Source organism: Prionailurus bengalensis, chromosome C2 (genome assembly GCF_016509475.1).
Source record: "Prionailurus bengalensis isolate Pbe53 chromosome C2, Fcat_Pben_1.1_paternal_pri, whole genome shotgun sequence".
Taxonomy (NCBI): domain Eukaryota; kingdom Metazoa; phylum Chordata; class Mammalia; order Carnivora; family Felidae; genus Prionailurus; species Prionailurus bengalensis.
The window spans coordinates 31,150,562-31,177,414 of NC_057350.1; the positions used below are offsets into that span (position 1 = coordinate 31,150,562).

Consider the following 26,853-nt stretch of genomic DNA (forward strand, 5'->3'; position numbering starts at 1 on the left):
TTAATGCTGGACCCAGGGCTAGACTAAACTATTATAGACTTCAGATGGGGACTTCACAGACATGAGTGCATAAACATACTGACTTAGAAGAATAATTATGGATACTGGCATTTTCTCTTCACAGATGGAATGCCAATGCATGCTTGAATATAATTAAAATAGTATTTCAAATAATAAAGCTACTAGTTATTGCATAAGTCGGCATTCTGTCAATACCAACTTTAAGAAAGAGGGCCTTTTCTCATTCTTCAAATAAAATACAGACAATAACAATCCCCGTGTCATAGGTATATAATAAGGATTAAATGGGTGATTACATATACAGGTTTAGCACAAAGCGTGACATACAAGCAGTGCCCACCATCAGTGTAGTAAATAAGAAAATTAAAAAAAATATATTGTTGTATGACTTCTCAGCTTCTGTAACCACCCCATTTAGGATTCTTACTTGCCAAAGCCTCTGAAAATGGCTGTCTCCCCTAGTGACCAAACTCTGAACCCTGCAATTACAGGCTATGACTTTTCCATGAGTGGGTTCTATGTCTGAGCATCTCCTCACCAGGAGAGCAGATGACTCCTGTCTACCTTACCCAGAATGATTTTGTAAAAAAAAAAAATTCTGTTCTGAAAGTTTTTATCTATCAAGGATTAGATGCCTCTTTTACTTGCTATATTTGTAGGTGATTAGTGCACCATTCTCTCTTTACATCAACAAATGAATGCCTAAAGATGGAAAATATGTTTTGTTTTGGTTTTGTTTTTTCAGTTTGTAGCAGGCTACACTAACATCTAAAATGTCTCAGTCTAATTTAGTTAAAGGATACATTTACAGATTTTCAAGGTTTATCTTCCATATCCACCTCATTTTTATGAAATATTTCACAGGTGAACATCAAGGCCAAGATGAAGTTTTTGCAAGGTTTACTGTGTTTCCTTTCAGTGTGATAGGTATTTTAAGCATTTACTGTGTACCAGGAGTAGGTAGGACTTTTTGTACATTTTATTTCATTTTCTTTGCATAATAAATGTGTGGCATAGACAATAGATAATCATATTTACATTTTAAAGGCCAAGAAACTAAGGTTTATCAAAATGAACAACTTCAGATCTAGGTATAGAATATAGGTCTAACACATTTTAAAGTCTACGTTCTTTTATATGCACTGTTCTGCAATTCTCAAGGTGGGATTCACATGTATGATTGTATAACTATGTTCACTTAAAAGAATTATTGTGGATACTGACATTTCCCTTTTAAGAATGGGATACTAATACATGTTGAAATGTAATGAAAATAGTATTTTGAATAATAAAGTTACTAATTATTGCATAAGTCTGCATTTTGTCAATACAAACTATAAAATATTAATTTAATCATTTAGGGAGTGCTTACTCTCTGCAAAACACTAGGTGAGGAATTTATGGAAATTCAGACATAAATCCCACATGTTCCTGTTCCTAAGTATCTTACAATACCAGGAAGGAGATAGTCATGTATGCAAGTGTACCAGGCCAAAAGGAAAAAATGCATGGATCACTAAGGTGCTAAAAACTGAGAAATGAATCATGACTGATTCCACCTGGAGGAAAGGGTTTCTGTAACTCATAGGTTTCAAACTCCACCGTTAACAAGTGCAGGTCAGCCTAAAGCACTCAGGAAAGGTAGATGTCGGCTGTAAGAAATGGAAAATGAAAGGTCCTGTCTAATGAGGGAAGCACGGATTCATGTCCTATCTTTTAGAGGAAGGGTGGTCCAGAGTTCCAAACCAGCTGATATTATAGGATGCTTCCCTACATCCAGATATTCATCTATAGTCTTCCAATATTTCAACGTTTGAATATAATTTGATGATTTTTTGAAAATGTAGGAGTGATCAAATAATATTTGAAGGAAATCTGCAGCCCCCAAATCAATAGAGAAGCACTTAGACTTGAAGGCTGGCTAATTTCATCCAGCGGGGAGAAAGATTCTATTTCTAGCACTTCAGCTTTAGTTGTTGCAGAATAACATTCTATAGTTTAGATCCTCAGACAACTTTTTTTTCTATGTTTAAACATTTGAACATGCAACCATTTCAAAAACTTGTAGTTAACCTGGCTCACAGTCTAAGTACCAAGTTTTGGAAGGTCTCAAGTTCAAGGTTTTGGGGAATTGGGGTCCATGCTGGAGAAACCTGACTATCCAGTTAATATTATCAATGAACAATGTGAGAGGTGGCAGAAACAACACTCTGAAAATGTCTGCAGAGTGAAGGATCTATTCTCATAATTTTGATATATTACTAAATATGAAATGTCTTTGAGAATGAAAATATTGACATTTGAGAATGAAGTACACTTTTTCATTATCAAATTTTCTAGTTATAAGTAAAAGCAAGAAGGGCAAAAATAGTTAAGGGATCTGGAAATCAAAAAACAATTTTACTTGCTTGTACAACTTCGTGAAATATTATATATTGAATATCTTTAATAAATCCACTGATATGCATTTAAAATATTTACTTCAATAAAGTATATATCCACATCATTGTAAAGCAAGTTGGAATTCCAGACTTCTGAAAGACCTAAATTATACACCGCACAAAATGCATTATAAATGTCTTATTCCTGGGGTGACTGGGCGGCTCAGTTGGTTAATCACCCAACTCTCAGTTTCAGCTCAGGTCATGATTTCACAGTTCATGGTACAGGACCCACATGGGGCTCTGCTCTGGAAACTCAGAGCCTGCTTGGGATTCTCTCTCTCCTCTCTTTATGCCCCTCCCCTGCTCATGCTCTCTCAAAAAAAAACTTAAAATACACACATACATACATACATACATACATGTCTTGCTGCTATTGCTAAAGAACATAATTTTTAACTTTAAAAATTATCATTATTATTTTTTAAATGTTTATTTTTATTATTTTGAGAGAGAGACAGAGAGTGTCCAAGCAGGAGAGGGGCATAGAGAAGGGGAGAGAAAGAATCCCAAGCAGGCTCTGTGGTGACAGATGCAGAGCCCGTTGCAGAGCTCGATCTCACGAACTGTGAGATCGTGACCAAAATCAAGAGTCAGACACTCAACTGACTGAGCCACTCAGGTGCCCCCAAATTATTATTTTTATAAGAATCTTTGTTTCAAGTACTATTAGGTATCATCAAATCTAAAAATTTTAGGATATTTTGACTAAATTTCTACTTCCACTTTTTCTTATGATGATAATTTAGTTTTGGTACAACAATAGTTAGGTTTATTACTTAATATTACACTACTATAACCAGTTGAAAATTTCCTATAATTGAAGAAATCAAGTGGGTTGATGACCCAAAGTCCTATGAAGTGTGGCTTTCAGAACATAGATTATTAAGGACCATACTATAATTAGATTCACTTTTAACTCTACATGATTGAAAATCTGCCATTTAGTATTATTGTTGTTGTTGTTGTTTTAATTTTAGTATCTTTCTTCTTAAAAAAAGGAAAAATAAGAGCTCAGGAGAGAGATGGCACTTCTGAACCAGAAAGCATCGTGTAAAGATAATTCAGCACACCAAAAGATAAATGGACTGATTGATATTCAGTGTTGTTACTAAAATTTAATTTTATTCCTGCTGTATTAAAACTTGAAACTGTAATTCTCCTCTTCTAAGAGTTAGTAGTATAAATTAAACTCACTGAGAGTTAGTAGCATAAATTAAACTCACTGATCACTCAGATTGCTTTTCCTATAGTTCAATCCTGCTGTATTGTGAAAATGACTTATTCATGAAAATTTTCCTTTGTCATAAAAAAAAAGAAGGCTGCCATCAGTTCCACTCCATACTAGAAATGTGAAACCAAATTAGATAAACAGCAAGTTGGGATTTTAGAAAAATGCATCCCATCGTTGCTTGTCTAGTATAATTTTGGGAAATTTTGTGTCTATTCAGCACTTATATTCTGTATCTTTTGGGGTAAAGTGGAAAAAGATGTTTTCATCCACAATTTGTAGAATCACTTTTACCATCGCTTCCATAAAGAGCTGACGACTCCATTGGTTCTAAAAGCACTATGCACAACCGAAAGCATTTTTCTGTAGTGAAATATCCCAAACATCTCATTCATGGTTGAAGAAGATGGGGGAAGGGATGTGTTAAGCAGTGAGACGTGAAGGGCAAGCGCTAGGCCTGCCTGTCACTGAGGCTGATAGCTTGGCGACGGTTGTACATCATCTCCCCTTCATTGGCTCATAAAGCCCATCTCAGCTGAAATGCAAACGTGTGGCATGACACATTTATTTTTCATCCTCAATCCTGATAGTTTGGGGCTTCCTGCGCATCATTAAATTGTTTCATTTCCCTATGTTCACCACAGATGTGCTGCCACCAGTTCCAGGCCAAGGGGATAAAACAGCAACAATGCTCTCAGATGGAGCCATTTATAGCAGCATTGACTTCACGACCAAAACCACTTACAACAGTTCCAGCCAGATAACACAGGCTACCCCATATGCCACAACACAGATCTTGCATTCCAACAGCATACATGAATTGGCCGTCGATCTGCCTGACCCACAATGGAAAAGCTCGATTCAGCAAAAAACAGATCTGATGGGATTTGGTTATTCTCTACCTGATCAGAACAAAGGTAACAATGGTGAGTCAGGTTCCTATTACCCAAGGAGTTATCTTCACATCATTTATGCATGAGATAGAAATTAGTATTTGTTGTTCAGTTTAGTGGCTCATTACCAGGTTCACCACCTAAACTAAAAAAATATTATCGGCATGTATTCAGTACCTTGCACAATCCCTACCACCACCACCGCCACCGTCACTGCCACCACACTCCAACACCAATCGGTTTCATCCGTTTAGCTCTTTTTCAATAGAGTGATCAGTAATCCATCTCAACTTCCATTAGGCAGGATAGAGGAAACATTCCTCCACTGTCCCACGACATCTGCTTCTGAATTGCTAACTGCATGTTCTGCATGGGCTTGTGCTGTGAACTAATCACATGATGCCACTATGACCTCTGCCCTTTAACCCTTAGCCTTACTTTACATCCCTGACTACCGATTGGCTGAGGGATTGTCTAATAGAATGCCACACAACCAGTCACAGGATTTCAGCACCACCAGCTCTCACAACAGCTCAGAGAGGAGTGGCAGTCTCTCAGGTTGGTCTCATCACAGTAAGGAGAAATATTTGTTTGTCACCAGCATATGACCTGTGTTCCTAACAGCCGTGAAGAAATACTGAATCACAACTCACTGTCAGGCATTTATCTTTCAAATGACAATCGCAGTGTATCCTAATGAAATCAAGCTTTGGGAAGGGGCGGGGGAATAAAAATCACTGTCACTATGTACTAAGGGTACAACACCATATTTACTCAAAAACAGTGTATCATTTTACCATTATTTAGGAAAGAACAGATGAGTTTGATCTGCCGTAAACCCTACCTAAAAGCCAAGAGAACTTTAAAACAAAAAAAAGATCATACAGGAAAGTCAGTTCCATGACATGGTCAGCAACGATAAATTCAGCTAAAATGCAAATTGTTTGGGACATTTTTCATAATACTAAGATTCCAGGGATGGGCCTTTTTATTTTTGGACAATTTTTTCCCAAACATTAGGATTTATTATCTATCGAATGATAGTATTTAGAGTAAGGTGCTTCTACCGTGCTAACCAAGAATGTTAATATCAGACGTTATTCTTCACAATTGATTTCCCCCAAAAATAAGATCTTTCATATCGATAATTATTTTATATAGTAAATGTCAATATCTATCAGAGATGTAACAGACAAACTAACAATCTACAATGTAGGCATTGTGGAGCACACTTCAGGGCCAATTTTCACTGGATAGAAATATATGTCTATTGTAGTGAATAGCACTGATATCCTCCAGGCTCAAGGATCCTCACATCTAAAATAAGGAGGTTGTGGTCAATACCCTCTAACTTCCAACCATAACATGCACACTGTACGACTGATGGCTTTATCTGCACATTTCTATTGTGCGCACCACTACGTTTGCTTATTTTTTCATATTAATAGTATGCCATTTGTTTTTATGAATTTTTTTCATCTACAAGTTCTTAGTAAAGGATTATAGTGTATTATGATATGTCACAAGCTACCAAGCCGTAAAGAGTTAACTCTTTTACATCATTAGGGTAACATTTACTAAATGACTTTTCCTCAGGAGATAGAACCCTTTCAGTCTGAAATGTTAATGCTCTCTCTTCCCTCCACAATGAGGCATTTGCTCTTGGTAGAATTAGATACATTATAGAATCCAGAAAATTTTAAACATCTGTTATGAATTTAAACTGGCTTAGTAATATCGAAGGCTATTTTGAATAACCTTATATGTCATTTATACTGTCATCTATTTATAACGTGTCCCACAATTGTACTGAATAATTAAAAAGTAATGTATCCTAGGCCTATTTCATTCCAGATATGTAAAGTCCCAAGCAGTATACATATTTTAAAAATCTATATATATTAAGCCATGAATTACATAAGACCTTTTGTGAATCTCTCATTAAATATTCTGTATATGTTGATTGACACTGAGTTTTAAAAGTTACCTTTTGAGTAATTGTAAGCAGAACATGATTCACAATAATGCTTACTGCTTTTTTTAATCCATTAATCTCCTGAGTGACATTTATATATATCTATGAATTATATTAACTACTTCATCTACATTTGAATACAAAATTACTTAAATTGGTGATAGAAAGCATTCTTTTGGAGGTAAGAGTGAAGTGATTATTCCTTTCTAGTTTAGTCCAATTGAGTTTAATCTTACAGAATTTGATTTATTCTTATAATCATAGATAAGTTTTCTAAGCCTCAAATTTAAGATCAAACCGCCCTGTGAATATCTAATCATATCATATTATATGATTTTCTTAATTTGTACACAGCAGTGAAATCAATTTAAAATAATCACAATAATAAAGAAAATTGGACATTTCTGAATTATTTTAGTGAATTTCTCATCCTCTTTGAAACACTTTTATAATTTATTCCATACATAAGTTTTGAGCACTTGGGTTAAAAATCTAACCATTAAAAAAATATAAAAGAAAACTCAGATTTCTCAAAACCTATATGAAATCATAATTATATACACACATATATATAGCGCACAATATCAGTAGTGGTAATGAAATATTTTTATACACCAGTATTTTTTTAATTATGTGTTTTACTAACTCGAAAATGAGCTACTTTTATAATTTTCTTTACAAAGAAGTTATTTGTTCAGCATAAATGTCAGTTTAAATACTTACATTTTGAGTTGAAGAGAAATGGGTCAAATATAGTTGACGGTCTTCAAAATATGTTCCCATAAAACATACTTCAGACTGTTCTCACTTTAAAATGTTTGGGGATCTTCGGTTGCAAAAAACAACAACGAGCTGTGGTGGCTCACTTAGCTCAAGGTTTAGATCTTAGATAAACACAATATCCTTAGCCTACATCATATGCCCACCACCAAGCGAAGAGCCCACCTCTTAGCTCATTGATAAAAGAGGACAAAACATATATTCTTTTAAATTTGTTTTATGTTTATTTATTTTTGAGAGAGAGAGAGAGAGACAGAGCATGAGCGAGGCTGGGGACAGGGATGGTTGGTGCAGAGAGAGGGAAACACAGAATCCGAAGCAGGCTCCAGGCTCTGAACTGTTAGCAAAGAGCCCCATATGGGGCTTGAACTCATAAACTGCAAGATCATAACCTGAGCTGAAGTCAGATGCTCAACAGACTGAGCCATCCAGCCTCCCCGAGAGGACAAAACATATTGATTCATAGTCCCATCAAGACTCCACACAATGACAGAGCAGAAATTTCCCCTAAGAGGAGAAAGTGGACATTGGATTGAAAGCCCTCACAAATTCCCTCTTTGCATCAGTTTGTTTCCCCATTTTTTTAATGTTTATTTACTTATTTTGAGTGAGAGACAGAGAGAGTGCAAGCAGGGAAGGGGGGGGGGGGAGAGAGAGACAGAGACAGAGAGAGAGAGAGAGAGAGAGAGAGAAAATTCCAAGCAGGATCTGCACTGTCAGTGCAGAGCCGGACCACCTGGGACTCCATCTCAGGACCCATGAGATCGTGACCTGAGCTCAAGTCAAGAGCCATGTCATGTATCCAACTGACCCACCCAGGCGCCTCTCCCCAAACATTTTTAAGTCTGATATTTGGAATAACTGATAATGCCTTTTTTGAACTTGGAAAATAACTCAGCAGAGTTGGGTTCAGACTCCAGTAATAGTAATTTCTAGTAAAGCTGCTGCATTCTTTTTTTTTGTCCTACTGTGTGAATATGGACCAAATAACACTCAGAAAGAACTCTGTTTCATCATCTATTAACTATTTCATCTACATTTGAATACAAAATTAGTTAAATAGGTGATAGAAAGCATTCTTTTGGAGGTGAAGAGTGAAGTGATTATTCCCTTTCAGTTTAGTCGAATTAAGTTTACTGTTAACAGAATTTGCTTCTGGAGATGGAAGAACTTCCCTATTTGTGTCATTCAGTTCTGGTGGTGATCATATAACATTTTCTAAAGTGCCGTGAAGTGAAGAGTGAAGGAACCAATGTACACATATAAATATATAAGGAATAAAGGGTGCCCAACTAGGGGAAAAGCCACTAAAAACACATAGCCTGACCCATTCCTCTTTTAACTATTAAAATATAATTCTGAGACTACACAAAAGATATGATCCTGGTTTGTGATTTTGGTGCACGATCAGGAAACAAAGGGTCAAGGCTCATCCATCTTAAACACAAAAATTATAGACTTAAGAAGTATAGACATATTTAAGCAACTTCATTATTTTTATTCTGAGAGTCAGACTATTTCTGGGATACTCATTGGGGTTGGAGAAGTCGGGCTTGACAAAGTCTGTAGAAATGGGTAGAACCATGTTTGCTCTAAGATAGAGGAAATGAAATAGAGTAATAATAAGTGGCATTTATTGAGCTTTCTGTACAATCTGAGCCCTTTACATGCTTTGTCTCTTTCAACCCTCAAAATACCCCAAAGAAATAGGAAATTTGTATCTGTTTTACAGATATAAATCAAAATGATATCTATTGAGTAATTTATACAGATACATGAGAAATTAGTCTTCAACCCCAGATTAAGCTGTTATACTCAAAACAGAAGATACCTGCTGTTCTTTCTCTTAAATACCTCTCCTTTTGCCCAGGATAGGAAGTGAAAGGAAGGAAGAAAGCACTCTGTCTGTAGGGATGAGCTTTTAAATCTGTGCTCATGACATAGAAAACAGACATACTTCCATAATTGGCAACAGTGTCTCTGCCCAGCTTACCAGCTACATTACTTTCTGACACTCCAATAAGTCATTACTGAATGACATAATTTTCTGAGTTGGCTGATGCCGTTAGCTGGTCATCAACTAGCTGATGCCAGTTGCTGATGCAGATTAACAGTTGGTTGAAGAAAGGAGATGAGACTTCTGGTACTATGTCTGTCTATTGAGAGCCCTGCTGCAAGTATTTGATGCTCACAACTTTCAGGTCCAGAAAGATGAAGCCTAAGGGGTCAATACCATTATTTTTGGAAATATAACGATAGCCATAGTAGGAGTGAAGAAAGCTACTTGCATTCTATTGAACAACATCCTTTGTTATGCTGCTTCAGAAGTACTTATTCTTACAATCAACCATGACACATCTAGGAAGAAATTTGATTTACTTCAATTTTGGAAGAGTGAAAACTATGACACTATACAGATGATGAATTTTATTTTTATATTTCATTAAGCTCCAGTAATTCCAGATTTGGTTCATACGCTGCCAAGTCATTTTTTGCTCATGTTTTGTGCATGAACTAATTTGTATTAACAATAGTAGTGAAACTGATCACTGCATTTTCATTAATTTTTCCCCTCTTTTTGGAATTTTAGAAAATGATATGCTTAAAACATCTGGGAACTACTTTCACTATAAGCAAAAATAACTACGCCATTCGTTAGTTTAAAATTCTATAAAACTTCTCATTGTGAAAGATTTATAAGTACCCAGATTATATTTGATTGATTTTTATCAGTCACTTTTGAGAGAAAACTGTACTCTCTTGGATTAATTAGAGTAAATTCTAATGGAAAAGTTTAGCCTGTATCCTTAGACACTGCATTTTCCACTGAGAGAGATTATGCAAAAGAGCATTATAAGCGCACTAAAATCTGACATTTGAAAGAATTTGTTATGGCCCATTATTTTGTCTAACAATGAAAACGTAGAGGCAGCAGACATGAATAAATCAATAAGTGTGCTTTTGCTACAGGACCCATGTTTTTGGTTTATTCAGCACGGTAGTTCATGCATTGGGAAAGAAACAATATAATGTCGAGTGATTTATAAAAACATTTTCTGATTAGATCAATCATTGTTTATAGCGTTTAACAAATGTAATATACTCATTGTGGTGTTTCAAAAACATAAATCCATCTTCCCACCCAGTGACTGTGTTTCTTCTGATATTTGGTATATCTGAATAGATGCATTATTACTTGCAGGTGGGAAAGGTGGAAAAAAGAAGAAAACTAAAAACTCTTCTAAACCTCAGAAAAACAATGGATCGACCTGGGCCAATGTTCCTCTACCTCCTCCCCCGGTCCAGCCCCTTCCTGGAACAGAGCTGGAACACTACGCAGTGGAACAGCAAGAAAATGGGTAAAATTGTCTTCTATACCAACAGAATGCCCAGGGCATTCCTCTTCTCTGTATTGTGTTTTCTTTGTCTTTATCTGGGATTCTCTTACTTTTTTCCCTGCCCCCTTCCCACCCTGTTCATTGCCCTCCCCACAACCCCACTTCTGTTGTTTGCACCATCTTGTATTTTAGCTGATAAATACAACACAGCACATATTGAGAACCTAGAATCCTTGGCTGTCAAGTGCCTTAGATTGTCTGCAATCATGATAATGCAGCCTCCATTTATAATATTGCTTGTTAGTTTGAAAGCAAATGTCCACAGCTCTGTGAACTAAAGAGCCACTCCTGAACAGGGTTGAAAAGGGAATTAAAATAACCTGCTTCATCATCTCTCACAGCTTTCTAATGACTCGTCTGGCCATAGCAGAGCACCTACTGTTGAGCTCCATCACATGGTGTAATTGTAGAGAATTTAATCATCGGCTTTGATGGGAATTTAAGGGCTGGAACATGAAAGAGGTTCAAGCCACTGCACATTCTGTAACAAAACCTCTCTTAAGTTAGAAAATTTCCTTCAAGGGCCTTTAAATGTGACCAGTTTCCTTATTCTTTCCCAAATATGTCTCAAGAGTTAGTTTGCCTCTGTTAAGTGTTAATTGAGTTTAAAGCAGAAAGACATTGATACTTTTTGTTCTCTAATAAAATAGCAAGTGAGGAGAAATATACTCAGTCTTTTTTTTTTCTATTTTAATAATTCTAACTGCTCCGTCTTCCTCACAATTCCCAGGTCACTACTGCTTTTGACTGAAACTGAAAAATGCAGAATAAGGCTTTTCTTTTTCCAAGTTTTTTTTAATTTAAACATATTTAGATATTAAGACACCTCAGTTTATTTGAATAATGTTTTATTCCCTGTCTTGTTTTTTGTAAAGATCACAGGACAATTTTTTTTGCTTCATTTCCTTTTCTTTTTATTTTTTAAAAGTTTATTTATTTTAAGAGAGTGCGTGTGCTCACATGCATGAAAGAGAGAGAAAGAGAGAGCAGGGGCGGGGCAGACAGTGAGGGAGAGAATCCCAAGAAGGCTCCATGCTTGTCAGCACAGAATCCCAAACAGGGCTCAATCCCACAAACCATGAGATCATGACCTGAGCTGAAATCAGGAGTCGGACACTCACCTGAATAAGCCACTCAGGTGCCCCTTCATATGCCTTTGAAACAGATGCTCTAGTTTCACAATTCCTAGTCTTCTCATACACTTCCTCCAGAAAGAGAGAGAGAGAGAGAGAGAGAGAGAGAGAGAGAATCTTTAGCAGAGCTTGAGGTGGGGCTCAACCTAATGAATCATGAGATCAAGAGTTGAAATCCAGCTCAAATCAAGAGTTGGATGCTTAACTGATTGAGACACCTTAGATGTCCTCCTTTTCTTTCTTTCTTTTTTAATCTTTTTTTTAAAGTTTATGTATTCATTTTGAGAGAGCTAGAGAAAGAGCACACAAGTGGGGGGTGAGCTAGAGAGAGAGAGAGAGAGAGAGAGAGAGAGAGAATCCCAAGCAGGCAGAGAGAGAGAGAGAGAGAGAGAGAGAGAGAGAGAATCCCAAGCAGGCTCTGTGCTGCCTGCACAGAGACTGATGTGGGGCTTGAACTCAGGAACCATAAGATCATGACCTGAGCAAAAATCCAGAGTCAGACACGTAACTGACTAAGCCACCCAGGTGCCCTGTCCTTTTCTTTTTAAATAAGTGCTATCTTAGATAACTCCAGATTGCTATCTTAGATATCTCCAAATTAATTTTCTTAATTGGAACATTCTATGTCACAGCATTTGCTTCCTTCAAAATACCTCATTTACCTTTTCTTGATTGAATAATACATATATACTACATATATATAAATATATATACTTTATACACAGAGATGTAGGTAGATATGCATGTACACACACACACACACACAAACACACTTATGTATTCATATACATACTTCTCTATATTTTATTCTCTACATCTTTCTCTTCCTCAAAAAGGGCTTTACTTGCTTCTGTAGGATTATAATTCCCATTTATATACATATAATTATTATTTTACATTTTTAAAAAGTTCACATTCAAAATAGGAAATAAATTTTCTCTGACTTTTTAAAAAGTTAAATTTTGCACACGATCTTATGCAATACATATCAATAATGTAAATGTGCCCAGGTCACAGGAGCCTGTCAAAGAAAAAAAAAAAAAGATGTACTTTCCCCAAGAAGAGATTATCCAGGACTCAGGAATCTTCATTTTAAAGGCTCTATTCAGGAAATGGGAAAATAGAATTTGTGAATTGGGAAGAGTAAATAGTACTGACAAACATGTATAAACATAAAATTTTGAACTCAGATCACATGAATATTGTAGGTAATTTGAAATCTTTTTTTTTCTTTTCCCACTAAGTCCACTTAAAAATAGACTATGATAGCTATTACCCATTGAAATAAAACTATCTGTTCCAAATAAATGCTAAATGTCTCACTTGATTTTACTGCCCAGCAGTAGAATTAGAAATATTCATTTGGTGAATGAATTATTACATATTGCCAAAGACTTTTATTTTTTGATATAAATTATTTTCTGAACATCAAGCTATAAAATATATAGGCATTCCTACCCAAATTATTTTAATATTTAGTCAGGATGTATGATATTATAAAATCATTTTTTTTGTAAAAATTCTTAAAAAAATTTTTTAAATGTTTATATATTTTTGAGAGTGCGCGAAAGAAATAGTGCAAGCAGGGAAGGGGCAGAGAGAGAGGGAGACACAGAATCCGAGGCAGGCTCCAGCCTCCAAACTGTCAGCACAGCTCCCGACACGGGGCTCAAACTCTCGAACATGAGATTGTGACCTGAGCCGAAGTTGGACACTTAACCGACTAAGCCACCCAGGCACCCCATTTTTGTAAAAGATTTCTAAAAATCCATTGGATACTTTACATAGGTAAAGAAATATATATTTTGATTATATCTACTCAAAAGTCTTTGTAGCTTATAGTTTGGTTTTCAAGAACCTTTGAGTTATTTGTGTTAAGTACCTAGTATTTCCTAAAATAAAAATTATCACTCTTGGGGCGCCTGGGTGGCGCAGTCGGTTAGGCGTCCGACTTCAGCCAGGTCACGATCTCGCGGTCCGTGAGTTTGAGCCCCGCGTCGGGCTCTGGGCTGATGGCTCAGAGCCTGGAGCCTGTTTCCAATTCTGTGTCTCCCTCTCTCTCTGCCCCTCCCCCATTCATGCTCTGTCTCTCTCTGTCCCAAAAATAAATAAACGTTGAAAAAAAAATTAAAAAAAAAATTATCACTCTTAACAATAAAGTCTAATCTGTCAGTAAACTGACAGCAGAATTCAATTTTCTAATTCCCTGGACTTAATTTTTCAAAGGTTAATATTTCAAAGTTCTTTCAATTGTTGGTGATGACAACACATATTTAAAATCAATATGACAAGAGTAAATTAAAATTAGTAGATTAGTGATGACTTTGCCCATTTCTTGATATACTATTTATACTTTTTTTGTTTTCTAATATTGAAAAGGAAAGATTTTTAAAGACTTCCTAGATTATTTTATAATCTGCTATTCATGATATTAACATTGAACATTTTACAGATGAGTTCTTCTATAGAATTTTTTAGGGCTTATTTTGAAATTCATATAGGTTTAAGAGTTTTTATTTTCTTAGGTGTTTTTATTTATTTTGAGAGAGAGAGACAGAGAGAGAACCAGTGGTGGAAGGGCAGAGAGAGAGAAAGAATCCCAAGCCGGCTTTGTGCTATCAGCACAGAGACTGATGTGGGGATTGATTGCACCAACTGTAAGATCATGAGCTGAGTTGAGATCATAGTCAGATGCTTAACTGATTAAGCCATCGAGGTGCCCCAACATTTTCTTGAAACACAAACAACAAAAAGTGTAGATGTCACCTCTTGGTTTTTAATAATTTTTATTTTAACAATCAAGAATTCTTGGGGCGCCTGGGTGGCTCAGTCGGTTAAGCGTCCGACTTCGTGTCAGGTCATGATCTCACGGTCCGTGGGTTCGAGCCCCGCATCGGGCTCTGTGCTGACAGCTCGGAGCCTGGAGCCTGTTTCGGATTCTGTGTCTCCCTCTTTCTTTGACCCTCCCCTGTTCATGCTCTGTCTCTGTCTCAAAAATAAATAAATGTTAAAAAAAAATTAAAAAAAAAGAATTCTGCAACTCTACTTCTTATGGAGATACATAGTTTTTATTTTTGTTGTTTTTAATATATCATAATTGAGAACTTATTCAACACACATTTTTTTTCAAGTACATAACAAGTGCTAAGCCCAGTGCCAGGAAGAAACGCAACAGAAATGAAAGAAACAAACACACAGTTATTCAGGAAGATCTCATCTCTGATCTAGGGAGTCACAGGAGTGGTAGGTGGATAACAGAAAACACACACACACACACACACACACACACACACACACTATTTTGCATGATAAGCCCTAGATGAGCAATGTATACAAAATAATAATTTGCATTCAGGAAAGGATAACCAAGTATACCAGGTAAAGTAGGAGCAATCTGATAGTTCAGTGTTGAGGTGAATCTTGAATCATTTATTCACAAATAATTGTACCCAGAGTTAGGTGGTTGCTGGATGCCAGCTCTGAGCTTTCTGAAGCAAAAGGAGCAAAGATAACGAGAAGTGGTCCCTAACTTAAAGTAGCCTAGATTCCAGAATAAACTGTTAACAAACGATTACAACTAAATGTTATTAATGTCACCATTTGCTGTGCAGATGGAGAGAATTTTCTGTAGCCAAAGGGGAAAAATATAGAAATAAAAGATGAGAATGAAAATGAATAGCCCCATTAGTTTTCCTTCAGTACTTCCCACTCTTCCTTCAAAACCCCATCCTACTCTAGTTAAGGTTACTTGCCTTTCCTTAATTTTCTTATTCCTTAAGCTTCCTCCTCTATTGTAGTCAGTCCTACATCACATTGCATTCTAATTGCTTGTGTGTATCCTTCAGCAACTGGTATGAGATTTGTTGAGTTTGAAATATTCATAGTAGGAGATAATCTGAAGAGGTGTCTTAAGGCCAATTGTGGAGAGTTGGATGTCATATAGGGAGTCTGATAACAAAACTGGTAAATGTTCTGTCATCAATATACCCCTCTCGGCTTGATAAAAATGTATCATGATATATTCACCCTTAGCCATAAATATAATGTATTTTTAATGCATTCATATGATGCCAGGAAGAATTCAGTAAGGATTCAATAGAAATCTGATGCTTTTCTTTGTAGCTACAATTAGAGATTGGCAAGCTTTTGCGGGTGTTGAACTGTATTGTATTTTTATTAGTAATTCGGTATTTGTATCTGGCCTTTAACTAGTTAGTTCACATGCAACATTGATTTGTTGTCATCTTTCTCATTATTTCCCAGGCAAGACAGATAATTTGATGCCTCTTACTTCACTGACAATAAGTAAAAAACCAAACATACAAACAAAAAACAAAACAAAACAAATCTTTTCTAGGAATGGTTGGCCCAAAAGACCATTAGTTTGGCATCAGGAGCATTTTCACAGTCTTCTTTATGCTACTGCTAGAAAAAGTTGAAATTCCATCACTCAAATAAGATATATATCTGTAAATGTGAAGAAAATACTAAAAACAAAGCTACACTTTTGATAACCTTTATAGAATCTTATGTTACTTCCTTGCCCTTCAGAAATAGTCTGAAACCTAGCATTTGTTGCTCTGGAATGGATTAAAATACAGATACCTCAGAGATGGTGAAAAGCCCTCCCGGCTGCATCATGTGCTCTGTGTCCCAAATTTCTTTCATCTCTTCTGCCACATCCTTCTCCCAGTCTTCCTTTTATCCTCATCTCTCTATTTTTGTCTTCTTGCTCAAACCTCTGAGATGAATCCCATGTTTTGCATTGGTGGAGTTTGCTCTCTCCCGTTCTAGATTACCTTTGTAGAAAAGACACAGAGAAAGTGATGATAAGCACCCATTCTATTTAAGAAGAGCTACTGGAAAATTTTTTAGTCATTTAATACATTATGCAATGTGTTTGTATAATTTTTGGTTTGGCTGTCTTTTGCCTGATGGTATTTGAATAACAAAAAAATGAGTTGAGTGCAACTAATTACAATTTTTTTCTATGTAAACTTAACATATGATACATACAACATTATTTCTTGTTTCTCTTATGCTGTCTACATATTTTCATTCTCATGTATGTTCTCTTTAGATTATTAGAAGCAAGGATAGTTTACTACTTATGAAGTAGGGGAATTTTAGAGAATAATTAAAGATTGAATATATAAACATGTTCTTTATTTATTCAAATGTAGGAAATCCCTTGCAATAAGCCAAAGTAAACAAAGGAAATACATGCTCTAACTTACAGAACAAAAAAAAATGTGATATTTTATGGAGTAAAATTTTTTTTAATGTTTATTTTTGAGAGAGAGAGACAGAGACAGAGCATGAGCAGGGGAGGGGCAGAGAGAGAGGTAGACACAGAATCTGAAGCAGGCTCCAGGCTCTGAGCTGTCAGCACAGAGCCCAACTCGGGGCTTGAACTCACAGACTGTGAGATCATGACCTGAGCTGAAGTCGTAACTCAACCGACTGAGCCACCCAGGCGCCCCTGGAGTAAATTTAATTATAACTATGGATGAAGTATAATAGCATTCACATTTCATATTTGAAAATGGGCAGGTGTTTCATTTTTGTCCTTTTTTTTTTTAGGATTCTTATATATATTTTTGTTTGACTTTATAATATACCATTTAAAGTCAAAAATTAAGTTAATAAAAGAAACCTAAACATCCTGTTTTTTTAATTTAAATATAATTAACATATAATGTAATTTTAGTTTCAGATGTACAATATACTGACTCAACAATTCCATTCAACACCTAGTGCTCATCACAAGTGCACGCCTTAATCTACATCATCTATTTCACCCATATCCCCATGCACCTCCCCTCTGGTAACCATCAGTTTGTTCTCTACAACTAAGAGTGTTTCTTGGTTTGTCTCTTTCTCTCCTTTTTTTCTCCCCTTTGCTCATTTGTTTTGTTTCTTGAATTCCACATATGAGTGAAATCATATGGCATTTATCTTCCTCTGACTGACTTACTTCATTACACTTGCATTATACTCTGTACCTCTATCCATGTCATTGAACATCATGAGTATTTTTATTAATGAATCAATTTATGTGTTTTCATTTCAAATCAATAAATAGGCTTATCATCTACTATTTTTAAAGTATTATGGCAGGTGTGGCCAAACAAGTAATTCAATGCCATAATTTTAATGTAGCATAAATCCACTTGAGGAAAAGACACTATCGACATGTGCAAGGTTAAATTCTAAAATAAATTAGACAATAGTTAAATAAACCAATGTTGGAAATGGCATAACATTGTGCATAATCAATTTCCAAGTAAATGTGCAAAAATGTCAGTTCAAGTTCAGAAGAGTAATATATCAGTGCTAGTTGGCCTTATCAGGGCAATCTTTATAAAAATATGGGATATAGCCTGTGGCTTGAAGGATCCGTAAGATTAAGGTAGATGAAATTGGAGGAGTTCAGCTTATTCAAAATAAGTTGAATTCTTTAATAGATCAGAATGGAAAAGTATATTTAAAAAAATAATAATAAGGAGGAGGAGGAGAAAGAGAGGTAGAAGGAATAGGAAAAGAAGGAAACCAATTTATTTTGAGTAGGAGATTCTCATTGAGAAACTGGAAAACCCATCTAAAAAGACTGAGGCTTAGACATATATAATGGACAGAATAGAATGAACAGAAATTAATTTTTTATTCAAACAATTCTCATGATTTCATAGACCAATTTGTAAGTGGCGTGATGGGAAAAACTGGAAGCACTGAATCCAGCTGGGGCCTTGGGTTGCAAACTTTGTACACAAAAGGACCTTTTTTTTCAATGAAATCTAACTCTGATCTCCAACATATAAAACAGATCAAAATGGCATCATTTTGGAGCAATGTATTTTTTTCAGGTCAGAGAAGTACTTACCTAGTCAATAGATGGGAATACAAATTTAACCAGTGGAATTTCCTAATACAAAACAAACATTGTTGTCTGTAACATATTTAAGTGTGCCTGCTTATACTACAATATAAACAATATTTTGAAGGGATATTCCTATCAGAGTGTAACAGGGCGTCCAAACAAGGTCTTCAGTTTACAACTCACTGAGGTAGATTATTGAGGTAGCCTCAACAAAAGAGGAAAATTGGCAGCTAAAGCTGATATTATTCCCGGTAAAAAACCTCTCACTATAACTATCCATCACCTACAGTCCTTCTCAGGACTGGTGAGGCCCTGCATGATCTGGCACATCCTCACCTCTCCTGCCGCATCTCTGGGCAACTCCCTTTATTTTCCAGCTGTTACCAGTTAGGGAACTATGTGAGTTCTTCAAATATTGTTATCTTTTCTCTTTCTCTGGGCCACCATATGTGTTACTTAGAATATCCCCTTTTCCTGTGGTCAGCATAGCCTTGTCCTACTCCAAAACTAGTTTCACTCTCCCTCCTCCCTGTTTCTATAGTACTTGGCATTGTTGATTATTTGCTTAGTATCAGTCTGCCCCACCAGATTGCATGCTCTGTAAGTAGATGCAGTTACCTAGCACATGATTATCAAGTACATGGATTATCGATTCAAGGATTTTTTAAATAGACTTTGTCAGATCAGATTTAGGTTAACTACAAAACTGAGCAAAAAGTACAGAGATTTCCCCTATACCCCCTACCCCCAGAGATGCATAACCTCAGTCACTATCCATGTTTCCCACTAAAGTGATACACGGTTAAATTGATGAACCTACATTGATATATCAGTATCACCCAATGTCCATGGTTTACATTAGGATTCATTATTAGAGTTGTATATTCTGTGTGCTTGGACAAATGTACACTGAGATGCATCTACCGTTATCATATCATAGAGAGCAGTTTCATTGTCATAAAAATCCTCCATCCTCCACCTATTCATCCCTCCCTTCCCTTAACTTCTGGCAACCTCTGATCTTTTCACTGTCTCCATAATCTTGCCTTTTCCAAAATGTCATATACTTGGAATTATACAGTACATAGCCTTTTCTGATTGGCTTCCTTCACTTAGTAATGTGTATATAATTTTCCATTAATTCTTTTCATGGCTTGATAGTTCACTTCTTTTTGACACTGAATAATATTCCATTATTTGGAAAATTTTCAAATTTGGCCTATGGATGAACTTTGTCACAGTTTATTTATCCATTCACCTACTGAAGGAGATTTTGATTGCTTCTAAGTTTTGACAATTATGAATAAAGCTGCTAGAAACATCCATGTGTAGTTTTTTTTTTAATAAATTCAGCTTTAAAAAGGTACATGAAGACACCTGAGTACAAATATTCGAGAATCATCTAGACATTTACGAGTTAGGATTTGTTAGGGAGGTCAAGACTACATATATACACTTGTAATAGTCATCTATTTTTAGTTTCTTTAATGAAACTTCTATATGGTAGATACTGTATCAGGTGCTAGAAATGCAAAGTTGAAAATGATGGAGCTCTAAGTTTAAAGAGCTCATAGAATAGTAGGAGAAAATAGACATGAAACAAGTAATCCCAATATAATATGGGGAGTACCACAATGTAAGTATTTTGGAGTTGCAATCAATTACATATGGCAGAGGCAGAGAATACCTCATAAAAGTGACAACATTTGAACTGAACCCGAAGGAAGACCTGGAACTCACAGGCAGATGATTCGAGAATAGTCATATACAGGCCCAGAGTTTAGAAAAAAATATACAGTAGGCTGATGTTGGGGAAATAGAAAAAAGTTGGGGCGCCTGGGTGGCGTAGTCGGTTAAGCGTCCGACTTCAGCCACGTCACGATCTCGCACTCCGTGAGTTCGAGCCCCGGGTCAGGCTCTGGGCTGATGGCTCGGAGCCTGGAGCCTGTTTCCGATTCTGTGTCTCACTCTCTCTCTGCCCCTCCCCCGTTCATGCTCTGTCTCTCTCTGTCCCAAAAATAAATAAACGTTGGAAAAAAAAATTAAAAAAAGAAAGGTAGGTTGATCAGATGGGAAAGGTTTTTTTTTTTTTTAGTCCCTGCTATTGAATTTGAACTTTTTTTATATAATAGTGATAATCACTGAATAATTCAAAGCCTAGGTGTAATGTGAATGAGGATTTTAGAAATATAATCCCATTGTCTGCATGGAAGATAGAATAGAAGAGACAGAGATGAAATCCCAAGAGACTAGGAAAGCAAGTTAATGAGCTAGTTCACATCAGAAGGATTCTGATCTGTGATTATGAAAGTAGAGGTGAAGTATTGGAGAAAGATTCAGTAGAAGTGGAACTTATAGGACATTCAATAGTATTACATTCAATACATATTTTATTCAATAATATTGTTTATCCCATTCTTAAGTCTCCTTTTTAAAGCATACTGGGATCTTTCTGATTTATGAAAATGATAGTATATGGAGAAGGTGCAAATAGAAATGCCACTGATGTTGTGTCACAATGAAAACTGTTTGGGCTAATTTTCTATATTCCCTTACCAGAGTCCCTAAAAAAATACTCTCCTTAGAAGTTGTTATTTTTCTTTTTAATATGTATTTCTTCAGGCTAGCTTTTGAACGTCTGTTTTATAGATACAGGCAAGCATGAGTTTTTACTGAGGAAGTTAGAGAATCAGGAGCATCAAAGGGCCATTGAATCCATTTCGTAGCACAAAGTCTTAAAGACTGACGTGTCATATAGACTGAAAGGTTGGCATAGATCTAGAATAAAAGTAAAATTCTCAGACACTTCTTTGATGATCCATATTGGCATACACAGGGATGAACAGGAGAAGAAAGTAGTTAAATCTACAAGCACTAAGGCACTAAACTAATTCATTAATTGTCTGTAATTAGCAATTTGGCTTTTCCACATGAGTAAGTTTGTTAGGAAGTTATTGCCTTTTGTAACTGTGGGGTAACAATTAGCTAATAAGATCTTGTAAGAATAGATTGAGATATTGAGATAGCAGTAGTAATTGTGAGTAGAAATTAAGATAACAGCCAGGTGATTTACCGTGGTCCCACCAACAAACTGAAATCAGGACAAAATAAACCGAGAGAACATTTTAGGTGCTGTTGTTCCCATGGTGGTTGTTTTTTTATTGCCAGTATGATTGTGTGTATGTGTGTATGGATGTGTGTGTTGATAGAGTTTATATTTTCTCACTTGATTTCAGTTATGACAGCGATAGCTGGTGTCCTCCATTACCCGTGCAAACATACTTACACCAGGGTATGGAAGATGAACTGGAAGAAGATGATGATCGTGTCCCGACACCTCCAGTCCGAGGCGTGGCTTCTTCGCCTGCTATTTCCTTTGGACAGCAGTCCACTGCAACCCTCACTCCATCCCCACGGGAAGAGATGCAGCCCATGCTGCAAGCTCACCTGGACGAGCTGACCAGAGCCTATCAGTTTGATATAGCAAAGCAAACATGGTATGTATTCTTGTTAGGTCAGGAGACCCATGCCTTCAGCACAGGGACAGAGGAGATGTTCTTTTGCAAGAAATTCATAAGGAGTTCTCATATAACTATACAGCTGAGGTTAGAAATGCTTCTTTGCAGTTCCTCTATCATCTGCATAAAGAAATTGACCAAGAAAATGTTAAATAACTGGATCAAAGTCATATAACTGGTTAAGAAATGACCCGGAGCAAGAATTCAGATCTGCTGAATTGCATGCTAAAGTGCTTTTGGCTACACCAGAATCTTTTCTGATTTACAGTTTAGCTTCGATTAGCTTATCCTTGAACTCACTTCCAGTGCTACAATATAAGGCTCCTTTTGGATTGTTCAAAGTGCCTGTGATTAATTCTGTATGTGGTCATGAATATGTAAATGTAAGCTTCTACAAATCACATATGGTCAGTTATTCAAAGATCCTTGGGCTGAATAAAATGAGACAGGAAGAAAAAACAGCAATATTAGTAACAGTAAGTGCATTAAAAAATAAAACCTAGAATAACCAAATTCCTTTTTTCTAATCAACCCATAACCTTTCCTTAGGTATTGATGGCAATCTACTTAGATATCCTGTGTAAGCATGGAAAAAATATGAGTGGGACCGGCTCTCACAATTTTGTACGGTCATTTTTTTTGTTTGTTTTGTTTTGTTTTTTATGTGCGCTCTCTTCTCTCAAATAGTGACATATAAGTCTGACTCTTGAAAATGAAATCTCAGTGACATACCTCTGATTATCTTCTGTTGATTTCCACGATGTACTTGAAGTTAAATTTTTATGAAATAGTATTTGCTTTTTTTTGACACTCTTAGTTACTGGGATAGTTGATAATGAGATATATCTCATTCTCAGTGTTGATGAACTATTTATTTTAAAAATACAGCAAAATGTACAAAGAGATACTAAAACCAAGAGTATTATTTAAAGCTTCTTATGAGCATAGGATCTTTTCTTAGAACCAGAGGTTTTTAAACATTTTTTTCTCAATCATCAGATGTGTTTTCAAAGGTCAAAGCAAATCTGTTAAACAGTATTATTTTGCATCAGGCTGCTTCATAAAATACCACTATTTAAGTTGAAGCCGACTGCTTTAAGAGCCAGAGGATTTCCTTCAGTTTAATGTGGCCATGTACTTCAGTAATTTAAGACACAGATTATAGCTTAGGTGTTCCCAAATTCACCTGCATTTCACCTGGATAACCTTAAAATATATTGATATGTAGTCCCCACCCTCAGATATTCCAGATTGCCTGGTCGGGGATTTGACTGAGGGCAGTTGAGGTTGGGACAAGTAGCACTGTCACTACTTACAAGCTATATGACACTGAGCAACTTAACATTTCTGGGCTTCAGTCTCCCATTTGTAAAATGATGATGATAATACCAATTAGCTCATATACAATGTAAGAGCATAGTCTCTAAGACCACTTGGTTTCAGTAATTCACTAGAAAGAACTATAGAACTCACTGAATGCCATTATACTGAAAGTTACGGTCTATTGTATTGAAAAGATACAGATTAAAATCAGCCAAGAGAAGAGATGCACAGGACAGAGTCTGGGAAGGTTCCAAAGGTAGAGTTTCCAGTCTCCCTCTCCCAAAGGAGAAAGCATTACTTTCCCACCAACAACGTGTGACAATATGCATGGAGTATTACCAACCAGGGAAACTCACGTGAACCTTGAGCTTCATGGTCTTTCTTGAACCTTTGTCATAGACATTGTTAGCTATCTGCATGGCTGACCTCAGTCTCTAGCTCCTCCAGAAGGCAAACTGATACCATGTGACTAAAAGCCCCTACCATAAATCACATTATTGGACTCTCTGGAGAAGCCTAAGATTACCAGGTGAACAAAGACACTTCTATCAGGTAGGATATTCTAGAACTTAGAGATTACCTCCCTGGAGCACATGACAAAAGCCTAGCTTTTCTTTGGGCAAGGTCAAATTCTTTATTACACATCATATTGTGTGAGAATTAAATGAGTTCTTCCTGGCTTAGTCAGTAGAGCATGTGACTCTTGATCTCGAGGTTATGAGTTCGAGCCCCACGTTGGATGTTAGAGATTACTTAAAAATAACATCTTAAAAAAAAAGAATTCAATGAGTTTCCTCATATACGAGACTAAGTACAGTATCTAGCTGTAATATAGCTGTTATTCAGAAGAGCTTGGGTTTTCACTTAAATTGTTCAATGCTGTATTTCCACCCTTAGAAGAGCACTACCCTTAGTGAGTGTTGCACAGATATATGCTAAATGAGTGAACAAACTAGTTCTTCTTTACCTGCTCCAAGTACCCATAGGGAAAACCCTGTTTCTTTCTCTGAGTATGTTTCTGTTCAGTCCAACAATCTTCCAGAGTGTCATTGCTGACTCCCTATGTAAAAGTTATGAACCTCTATGTACTCACACAGGATCTCACCCTTCAGGAATGGAATATGCTCCTCATCTGAGCTGTACATCAACATCACAGGAGTAATGTTTAAGAAATAATAATTCCTAGGCTCCACCTCCAGGGACTCTGTGTATATTGACCCATGTAGTGCATAGCACATGCTTGTCACTAGAAGATATTTGTAAATGTTTTGCACCCTCTTCCTATTTTAGTTTATCTCCTAATTCTGCTGAATTCAAGAAATATGTTTTTTCACATTAATGTATATTTGTTCCATTCAAGGGGTGTCAGCAATGATGTAAGACTAGAATGTCAGTTTATTTGGTACCTTCCAGGACCAAAGTGCACACCATTAGAGAAGGAGTCATATATGTAAATATCACCTTGTATTCTCTTGCTCATGACTTGACTCAGTCCATTCTTGATTCACAAACAGAATTTGAGGCAACATTTACAGGATGTCATCATCAACCCTCAAGATATTCTGCATTGGTAGTTAAGAAACTTTCTGATTTTTACATAAATGAGCTATAATGAATGTCAGATAATGACTTGGGACCTCATATTCCTGACCCATTAAGTTAAAGATGTGGACTTGATGATATTGAGGTGGCTTCTGGAACTAACATCTTAAGGGTTTTTTTCCGTTGAAAAATTTATAATGTTGCTAACATTGGAGTTGGTTGCCAGTTCAAGAATGCATTTGGGAGAGGGATGTTAAATAAATTCTGGACAAATGAAATAATCACCCCCAAAATGCAGGTATTAAAAACAACCTTGTATTTCTAACTCAAAATATTTGGGTGAAAATGCATAACACTTATACATCTGCCTTAAATAGCCAACATCTTTTAAATACTTTGTATTAAGGCAAAAAAAAAAGATTTACTGTATTAAGATATGTGGTATATTCACTCCCTAATGACAGGAACAAATAACAACTAACAAGTAACAAATAAGAATGACATATATACATATGTCATATGTATGTCATATGTATATATGTCATTCTTTGTTATATATATATGTTATACATATATATGTCATTTTTATTTGTTATATATATGTTATATATGCCATTTTTATTTGTTACACATATATATAATGACATTTTATAATTCTGAAGAAAATATTTTTTTCTTAGTGTTTATTTTTGAGAAACAGAGCACAAGCAGGGGAGGGGTAGAGAGAGAGAGGGGGAGACACAGAATTCGAAGCAGCTCCAGGCTCCAAGCTGTCAGCACAGAACCCAATGCGGGGCTCGAACTCACGAACCATGAGATCGTGTCCTGAGCTGAAGTCGGAAGCTTAACCAACTGAGCCACCCAGGTGCACCTAGAAGAAATTCTTAAGTAGTCACAAAGTGAATCAACTGAACCTAGGGTCCAACTCTACATATTGCTAACCATGCCATTTGAAACAAGTCACTTAAGTTTGAACATCCATTGGGTAGGTTCTAAGAGCTGAAAATATGAATTCTGTCTACTTCACAAGGCTGAGATTGAAGATACACATGCATTGCAAAGGGTATGTTTAGCACACCTGATATTCTAAACACAGAAAATGCTGAGATGAACCTTTTATGTATTTTAAGTGTTTTAGACTTCAGTAGGCAAAACAGAGGCACAAATAAGTAGCCTGAACACAAAGTAGTCATTCCTACTTTAAACTGTGTTAAAGTGGAAACAACCAGCGGCCTGATTCATGGGGGAGCCTGCAGGAAGAAAGCCTTGTAGGTCAGGCAGTGTGTGCTCATGGTTGGGAGAAGGGTTATTGGTATTAACTCTTGATGTGACATCTTTTCTTCATATGGCCTCCACACAGGCTGAATGCAACTTCCACACTAAGCTGGAAACAAAATTATTATACTCTTATGGTACAAAAACAAAAACAAAAACAACTTTAAATATTTGTGCAAACATTCCTATTCTCCTTTGATGATTTATTTACACAAAAATACTAGGTCTGTATATTTTTTCTCTGTATATTACCCCATGAATACCAATAGAAGAGTGTAATAGTTTATATGGTTATGGTTTTGACTAATCATGTATACATAGCCCATTGTCTCTTCTGAGAAACCATCATAAGCTCCAAAATTAGTTAATAGAAAGCAAGAAGAAAAAATTAGTCGCCGTAACATGCTGTTTAATTCTAATTATAATTTTGTGGGTTGTTAATG

At 36.1% G+C, this 26,853-nt stretch overlaps 1 protein-coding gene across 19 annotated transcripts in view; it reads left to right on the top strand.

Annotated features, from left to right (window-relative positions):
• ROBO2 (roundabout guidance receptor 2) overlaps window positions 1-26,853 on the top strand; it is a 1,723,333-nt gene that overhangs the window by 1,668,521 nt on the left and 27,959 nt on the right. For 11 of the 19 annotated variants that reach the window (XM_043593855.1, XM_043593853.1, XM_043593859.1 and 8 more), the window contains 4 exons: window positions 4,338-4,619; window positions 5,019-5,144; window positions 10,544-10,700; window positions 21,989-22,249. In XM_043593855.1, coding sequence (XP_043449790.1) covers window positions 4,338-4,619; window positions 5,019-5,144; window positions 10,544-10,700; window positions 21,989-22,249 — 826 coding nt within the window. The remainder of the gene's footprint in view (window positions 1-4,337; window positions 4,620-5,018; window positions 5,145-10,543; window positions 10,701-21,988; window positions 22,250-26,853) is intronic. The other 8 variants (XM_043593857.1, XM_043593866.1, XM_043593864.1 and 5 more) reach the window with 2 other exon arrangements.